Source organism: Nerophis ophidion, linkage group LG19, assembly GCF_033978795.1.
Source record: "Nerophis ophidion isolate RoL-2023_Sa linkage group LG19, RoL_Noph_v1.0, whole genome shotgun sequence".
Taxonomy (NCBI): Eukaryota; Metazoa; Chordata; class Actinopteri; order Syngnathiformes; family Syngnathidae; genus Nerophis; species Nerophis ophidion.
Window position 1 is genome coordinate 44,242,822 of NC_084629.1, and position 9,013 is coordinate 44,251,834.

The 9,013-nt window shown below is 40.9% G+C and overlaps 1 protein-coding gene across 1 annotated transcript in view; it reads right to left on the reverse strand.

Annotated features, from left to right (window-relative positions):
* The window catches only part of ankzf1 (ankyrin repeat and zinc finger peptidyl tRNA hydrolase 1), a 28,831-nt gene that overhangs the window by 744 nt on the left and 19,074 nt on the right, over nt 1-9,013 (reverse strand). The window contains exons 10-15 of the mRNA XM_061880086.1: nt 7,992-8,153; nt 7,789-7,896; nt 5,553-5,844; nt 5,359-5,470; nt 1,686-1,853; nt 1,546-1,616 (exon numbers count right to left, since the gene is read on the reverse strand). Of these exons, the coding sequence (XP_061736070.1) occupies nt 1,546-1,616; nt 1,686-1,853; nt 5,359-5,470; nt 5,553-5,844; nt 7,789-7,896; nt 7,992-8,153 (913 nt within the window). The remainder of the gene's footprint in view (nt 1-1,545; nt 1,617-1,685; nt 1,854-5,358; nt 5,471-5,552; nt 5,845-7,788; nt 7,897-7,991; nt 8,154-9,013) is intronic.

Below are 9,013 nucleotides of genomic sequence, written 5' to 3' on the forward strand. Positions count from 1 at the left end.
CAGATTCACACAACAATCAACCAATCAATTTTTACTTCTATAGCCCTAAATCACGAGTGTCTCAAAGGGCTGCACAAGCCACAACGACATCCTCGGCATAGATCCCCCAAAAAAACACAAATAAGACTGAGTAAACATAGTGTGGATACTAGGGGTGTACAATACACAAAAATTTCGGTTCGGTACGTACCTCGGTTTAGAGGTCACGGTTCGGTTCATTTTCGGTACAGTAAGAAAACTAAATATAAATTTTTTGGTTATTTATTTACCAAATTTCTAAACAATGGCTTTATCCTTTTAACATTGGGAACATTATAATAATTCTGCCCACGTTAATCCACATTAAACTGCCTCAAGTTGTTGCTTTGATTAAATAAAATGACAAAACACATCCATTTTCCATTTTCTAGCGCTTATTCCCTTGTGGGGTCGCAGGGGGCGCTGGCGCCTATCTCAGCTACAATCGGGCGGAAGGCGGGGTACACCCTGGACAAGTCGCCACCTCATCGCAGGGCCAACACAGATAGACAGACAACATTCACACTCACATTCACACACTAGGGCCAATTTAGTGTTGCCAATCAACCTATCCCCAGGTGCATGTCTTTGGAAGTGGGAGGAAGCCGGAGTACCCGGAGGGAACCCACGCAGTCACGGGGGAGAACATGCAAACTCCACACAGAAAGATCCCGAGCCTGTATTTGAACCCAGGACTGCAGGAACTTCGTATTGTGAGGCAGACGCACTAACCCCTCTCCCACCGTGAAGCCATAAAATGACAAAACCTTTCTTCTACATATAAAAAGTGCAGTTTCCATTGAAAGTGTTTAATGTCAACTCATCATGCTTAATTTATTACAGCATTTGGGAAGCCTGTACTTGACTTTTATTATGTAAATGTTGTATTTTTATCAACATTTGATAGCAAGGAACCTGCTATTCAAAACTAGGCTGCCACATTACTAATGATTCATGTAACTGTAGCTGAAAAATAGTACAATTGCAATAGGAGAAACTATTCATCCCTAAACACAATAGAATTCAATGAAATAACAGACAGACAGGGCTTTGCTGCCCCTAACACACACACACACACACACACAGCAAAATGAGCTAACGTTACACTAAAAGCTAATTAGCCTTCACCTCAAGCCTATACTGTGAGCGAGCTGAGCTGCAGTTTAAGTTTCTAGAAGGTCAACGGGCTCATAGTGATGTTTGTAATAGTTGTGACTGGTGAGTGTTTAGTATAATTTGGGGAGAGTCCGCTGCTCCCCTGCTAAACGAATATCTCTGCTCAATGCTGAAGGATTGACTACATCGCTCTGAAGTCTGAATACGCACTGCTGATTGGCTTTGTATGTAACCAATCAGATGGTTGTGTGGGCGGGACAATGAGGCAGAAAGCAGAGTAGCTTTTGAAGACTTCTGCTTCCGAACTCGTTCGATACGCCCGCATGCCGAACCGAAACCCCCGTACTAAAACGGTTCGATACAAATACACGTACCGTTACACCCCTAGTGGATACACAATGAGGCTCTTACTTGACGTTGGATAAACTGGTTCCTGATGCCACAACTTGTTGTGCCAACCTCTTCTCGGCTGCCAAAGCTCTCTGATTAAAAAAAAAAAAAAATCAATGTACAAAATGCTGCAATAAAAATGACAATGCACAAGAACCTACCTTCTCTCGGTCAGATAAAGACGCAAACCTCGTCTTTTCCTCCTCTTCCAGCTCTTGTTTCCTCTTCTCATCCTTCTGTGTTTTTTCCCGCTGTTTTCTCAGCGCCTTTTGAGCCTTTTTCTTCTCCATCTTCATAGACTCAATCTCTGCTGTTAATGGTCCAGGTATCTGCAGGACACATACACACTGTATATATTTGTATTTATACTAAGGCTGTCAGATTAAAACACACTGATGTACATTAATCCATCAGCATTGTTAATCTGACCCAACAAATCCATTTGAAGTGCAAAATGACCCGAAATACTCAAAAGGTCTTCAGAACCAAACAATTGACCGATAGAAATTACTTTTCTTTTTACCGAAGTAGCACGTTATTAGCACAACAAAAAGGAACAGGTCCACTTAATGTGGAGACATGTTTGTTTAAAATAACAGTAAATTTTTTCTGTCAACATGAACATGGTGTTAAATGTGTAATATAAACATTATTCCCTTCTTTCCTGAGTAAAATTAAACATACAGTTAGGTCCGTACATATTTGGACATTGACACAATGTTCAGTATTCCAGCTCTCTGCAACACCACAATGGATTTGAAATGAAACAATCAAGATGTGCTTTAAGTGCAGACTTTCAGCTTTAATTTGAGGGTATTTAAATCAGGTGAACGGTGTAGGAATTACAATACATTATACAGTCGTGATCAAAAGTTTACATACACTTGTAAAGAACATAATGTCATGGCTGTCTTGAGTTTCTAATACTTTCTACAACTCTTACTTTTTTGAGGTTGGAGCACATACTTGTTGGTCACAGAAAAACATTCATGAAGTTTGGTTCTTTTATGAATCTGCTGGGACAAAAGTATACATACAGCATTGCTAATATTAGCTTACATGTCCCTTGGCAAGTTTCACTGCAATAAGGCGCTTTTGTTAGCCATCCACAAGCTTCTGGTTGAGTTTTTTTACCACTCCACTTGACAAAATTGGTGCAGTTCAGCTAAATGTGTTGGTTTTCTGACATGGACTTGTTTCTTCAGCATTGTCCACATGTTTATGTCAGGACTTTGGGAAGACCATTCTAGCCTGATTTAGCCATTCCTTTACCACTTTTGATGTGTGTTTGGGGTCATTGTCCTGTTGGAACACCCAACTGCTCCCAAGACCCAACCTTCGGGCTGATGATGAACTTTCCTCCAGAAGGTCTTATCCTTGTCCATGTGATGTCAGATGAAACAAAAATGGAGCTGTTTGGCCAGAATACCCAGCAATATGTTTGTAGGAGAAAATGTTAGGCCTTTAATCCCAGGAACACCATTCCCACCGTCAAACATGGTGGTGGTAGTATTATTCTCTGGGCCTGTTTAACTGCCAATGGAACTGATGCTTTAAATGGGACAATGAAAAAGGAGGTTTACTTTCAAATTCTTCAGGAAAACCTAAAATCATCAGCCTAGAGGTTGGGTCTTGGGCGCAGTTGGGTGTTCCAACAGGACAATGACCCCAAACACACATCAAAAGTGGTAAAGGAATGGCTAAATTGTGAATTGTGAATTATATTTTATATAGCGCTTTTCTCTAGTGACTCAAAGCGCTTTACATAGTGAAACCCAATATCTAAGTTACATTTAAACCAGTGTGGGTGGCACTGGGAGCAGGTGGGTAAAGTGTCTTGCCCAAGGACACAACGGCAGTGACTAGGATGGCGGAAGCGGGAATTGAACCTGCAACCCTCAAGTTGCTGGCACGGCCACTCTACCAACCGAGCTATACCGCCCCAGGCTAGAATTAAAATTTTGGAATGGCCTTTTCCAAGTCCTGACTTGAACGTGTGGACAATGCTGAAGAAACAAGTCCATGTCAGAAAACCACAACACATTTAGCTGAACTATTTTCTCAAGAGGAGTGGTAAAAAATTCAACCAGAAGCTTGTGGATGGCTACCAAAAGCGCCTTATTGCAGTGAAACTTGCCAAGGGACATGTAAGCAAATATTAACATTGCTGTATGTATACTTTTGACCCAGCAGATTTTCAGTAGAGCCATAATAAATTCATAAAAGAACCAAACTTCATCAATGTTTTCTTGTCACCAACAAGTATGTGCTCCAATCACTCTATCACAACAAAATAAGAGTTGTAGAAATGATTGGAAACTCAAGACAGCCATGACATTATGTTCTTTACAAGTGTATGTAAATTTTTGATCACGACTGTATAATGTATTGTAATTCCTACACCATTCACCTGATTTAAATACCCTCAAATTAAAGCTGAAAAACTGCACTTAAAGCACATCTTGATTGTTTCATTTTAAATCCATTGTGGTGTTGTAGAGAGCTGGAATACTGAACATTGTGTCAATTTCCAAATATTTATGGATCTGTAGATAAAACAATTATTTGATCACTGTCACTACTCAACTGCCAAAGAACTGTAGACACCTTCATATTTGTTCCTTCCTATACTGTATATAGTGTTACACTATTTGATATTGCACTGGTACTTTGACTACTGTACTTCTACCATAACTTCTGTGACTTATTGTGCAACTTAATTGTCTTGTAATTAATGTACATCAGAGCTATTCCATTTTTTTTTTTAGTGTATTAGATTCTGCAACTCGTGTTAGGCTCCTACTGTACGCATTATCTGAATTGCATGAAAAAAAGCATTTCACTGTGGTGTAGTCTGCATGTGACAAATAAATTTGAATCTTGAACCTTGATCATGATTCATCTAAATCAGAACTGGGCAAATTAAGGCCCGGGGGCTACATGCGGTTCGTTAAGCTGGTAATTCCCCCAATTTTTTTTTTAGATCTTTAAGATGGAAAGTGTAGCTGCCATTATGATGAGCAGTCATATTTTCAAATGGCCATAAGTCTTCAACTATACAACATATTTCAATGGTTGGAATCTGCACTTTTGCATGATATTTTAGTGACTAGTGTTGTCCTGATACCAATATTATTTTGATACTTTTCTAAATAAAAGGGGACGAGAAAAAATTGCATTATTGGCTTTATTTTAACAAAAAATCTTAGGGTGTGGCGAACCAGTACTTTTCAGAAGCGGTATGGTACCGAATATGATTCATTAGTATCGCGGTACTATACTAAAACCCGTATACCGTACAACCCTACTAGTTACTATGGTGATCTACGTCACAGCAGCTCAGACGAGGCACCAAGCAGTGTGGGTGGGGAGCGTTTCCACAGAGTGTTTCCAGAGCCTGAAATGTGGGTGTCAGGGACAGACGTGGAAGGAGATTTTTACAAGAAAGTTCTAAAGCTTAGTGATACATCACATATATCAGATTGTAGATGTTTTTTTTACCCTTCACGTTCATCTTTCACTGTGTTTGTTGCATTTGGCTTGATTGTAAAATATGTCGATTGAGAGGTGGTGTGACGTTCATATGTTCTCAATAGTCAGGGTTTGATCGTTCTTAGAAAAAAATAAATTCCATTCTGCTTTTAAGGCGGTCTCTCATAACATTTCTAGCATTCAATCAGACTTTATTGTGAGGTTTTTGTATTAGTTTTCCTAAAAATAGATATACCGGCCCCCAGACACATTAATTGCCCAGGCCTGATCTAAATTAACCAACAGCAACTACTCTGACTTTGGACAGCACTAGTTTATGCATATCAGAGTTGTAACCCTTACCCGTGCCTTATTGTAGTCATATTTGTCAGGATTGTAAGCCATGTATTTCCGATATACGTTCCTCGTCTCCTTGTCAGGGCTGACATTATACGGCGTCCGCCCTTTTACGTCGCTGTAATTAGAATACATTCACGACTAAATGAAGTCTGGACGCAGATCAACAACACGTTGAAATCGGACACGACATTTCCGACCTGCATGTGGGGTCTGCTCCGGCATCCAGCAGCAGCCTGACGACTGCCTTCTGCGCAGCTGCTGATGCAACATGCAGCAAAGTGAACCCTGAAGAGTCGGTGCGCTTATTCAGAAGACTCAAAGGACCGGCAACATCCGTGGCGTCGCCCTCTGACAGCTCCAGGGTCTTTCCGGAAAGATGGAGGAGTGAGCACAGGGCATCCACGTCCCCAACTTTGCAGGCTGTGAAGAGGGTGTCTCTCATGCTGTACTCCCAGCAGTCATCCCCTGCTACCAGACTCACATTTTTCTCTGTCAAACAGTACAGGTGCAAAAATAAGTTAGTTTTTTCCAATTGCTCACACACTACATTGTAAAGGCTCTGTCTACACACAGCTCTTCAGAAGAAAGAAGGAAATTTTGGCTCTTGCAGTTTGTGAGACAATTGCTTCGACATCTGCTCTGAAAAGTGTGAGGGCGAGCAGTCCAAGACAGGAGTGGTGGAACATTGGCGTGAGTTCCTAAAACATGTCCCTTTGTTTTCTGCTCATTTGTCAACTATTTATTTTGCAAATGTCTATTTTGGAGTATAATTCAATCCAATCCACTTTATTTATATAGCACATTTAAACAACAATAACGTTTCCAAAGTGCTGCACAGCCATGTTAAAAACAATATTAAAAAAAATATATATATATTATGCTCCACCAATGACTGAATAAAAACAAAAAATAAATAAATATAAAACCAATATCCATCCATCCATCCATCCATTCATTTTCTACCGCTTATTGGCGTCTCACTGGATGTGAATTCTCCCTGCCCACTGGGTGTGAGTTTTCCTTGCCCTTTTGCGGGTTCTTCCGAGGATGTTGTAGTCGTAATGATTTGTGCAGTCCTTTGAGACATTTGTGATTTGGGGCTATATAAATAAACATTGATTGATTGATTGATTATTCCCTTTCGGGGTCGCGGGTGGCGCTGGCACCTATCTCAGCTACAATCGGGCGGAAGGCAGGGTACACCCTGGACAAGTCGCCACCTCATCGCAGGGCCAACACAGATAGACAACATTCACACTCACATTCACACACTAGGGACCATTTAGTGTTGCCAATCAACCTATCCCCAGGTGCATGTCTAAAACCAATATAAAAAATAAAAAAAACAATATAAAAACAAATATGATTAAAAACTCTTTTAAAGGGTAAAATCAATTAAAACAGTAAAATAGAAATCAAAGTGTATAAAAAACACAGAGGACCACACAACTCACATAGTGTTAAAAGCCAAAGAACAAAAGTGGGTCTTAAGACGAGACCTGAAACACTCCACTGTGGAAGCAGTTTGAACATGGAGGGGCAGAGTGTTCCAGAGCTTAGGGCCGACCACAGAGAAGGCCCTGTCTCCCCTGGTCTTAAGTCTGGTCTTGGGCACCACGAGCTGGAACTGGCTCTCGGACCTCAGAGCGCGCGCAGGAATGTAAATTTGGATGAGGTCCGAGATATATTGAGGTGCCGGTCCATGTAAAGATTTAAAAACAAACAGCAATGTTTTAAAATCAATTCTAAAATGAACAGGGAGCCAGTGCAAACTCTGAAAAATTGGGGTTATATGCTGGCGTTTCCTGGCCCCTGTTAAAAGTCCTGCTGCCCCGTTCTGGACTAACTGCAACCGGGAGAGAGCTTTTTGGCTAATGCCAGCATAAAGTGCATTGCAGTAGTCCAGGCCACTTGAAATAAAAGCATGCACGACTTGTTCAAAAAGGTTAAAAGATTATGACGCTTATCACTTTTTGATGATACACGGGTCGGAGGAAGTCGACCTGAGTGGTTAGAATGCAGCCGCATCGGAAACATACCTAATTTATATCCACATACGAAAGGAATTTGAAATTGTACCGTTCACATTGACATGAAAAAATCCGGTACAGGTCACATATGGGCAAAAAAGAGATTGGTAGGTTGTGAGTTACACCAAAGACTATAAAAATGGGACCCATTACCTCCCTGCTTGGTACTCAGCATTAAAGGGTTGGAATTGGGGGTTAAATCACCGAAATTATTCCCGGGCGCGGCACCGCCGCTGCCAACTGCTCCCCTCACCTCCCAGGGGTTGAACAAGGGAATGGGTGAAATGCAGAGGAAAAATTTCACCACACCTAGTGTGTGTGTGTGTGACAATCATTGGTACTTTAACTTAACTTTAACTTAACAATGTGAACAAAGACATTTATCAGTGAGAAGCTAATTCACCTTCGGAATTTTTCTTCCCCCTACTCTTCATATTTGATTGCGTTTGCTGAGTCGTGTCTTCTTCCTTGTCTTTGTCGTCCATTTCAGTGTTACTGAGCTCTGCTGTGTCTAACAACAACAACAACAAAAAAGACTAATTTAATTGCTTTGGAATAAAATACTTGCTTGGCTTTTTTGTAAGGACCACACTTGATAAGACTCACCATCTTCTTCCTTCTTTTTTTGTTTCTTCCTCTTTCTTCTCTTCTGTCTGGAGGGTTGAACTTCAAACTCCTTGAGATCCTGAGTTCCATCGGTCAATTCCGTCATGACGAGCTGAATCTCAACTTCTTGCTCCTCATCTGAGCTGCTATCGCAAGCCTGTGCTGAGGTACACACCAAAAAATATTAGTACCGTATTTTTTGGACAAATAGTCGCAGTTGTTTTTCATGCGATTTATACTCAGGAGCGACGTATGTGTGAAATTATTAACACAATACCGTAAAATATCAAATAATATTATTTATATCATTCGTGGAAGAGACGAAGAAAATGTCAGCAATCGTCACACACACGTCAACCAATAAGAATTCGGCAGAAGTGCATTGTGGGTCATGGAATGCTAACTGCTATATGCTACTGCCGTAGCTATTAAAATGGATAATTTCATCGTTGGCGGTAACTTATAAAAACTGATAGGGGCTGAACAAAAATGGCACCGAAAATGAAATCATTTACTGCAGATTACAAGCTGGACGTAGTGAAATATGCAGCAGAAAACGAGAAGAGGAAGCGGCGCATACCTTTGGAGTTGGTAAAGTTGTTTAGAAGCGACATCGAGGAAGAAGATTTCATGGGATTTATCGATTAGGAGTGACAGATTGTTTGGTAAACATATAGCATGTTCTATATGTTATAGTTATTTGAATGACTCTTACCATAATATGTTAGGTTAACATAGCAGGCACCTTCTCAGTTGGTTATTTATGCCTCATATAACATACACTTATTCAGCCTTTTGTTAGCTATTCTTTATTTATTTTAAATTGCCTTTCAAATGTCCGAGTCCATGGTTCTCGCCCGGAAAAGGGTGGAGTGCCATCTCCGGGTTGGGGAGGAGACCCTGCCCCAAGTGGAGGAGTTCAAGTACCTAGGAGTCTTGTTCACGAGTGGGGGAAGAGTGGATCGTGAGATCGACAGGCGGATCGGTGCGGCGTCTTCAGTAATGCGGACGTTGTATCGATC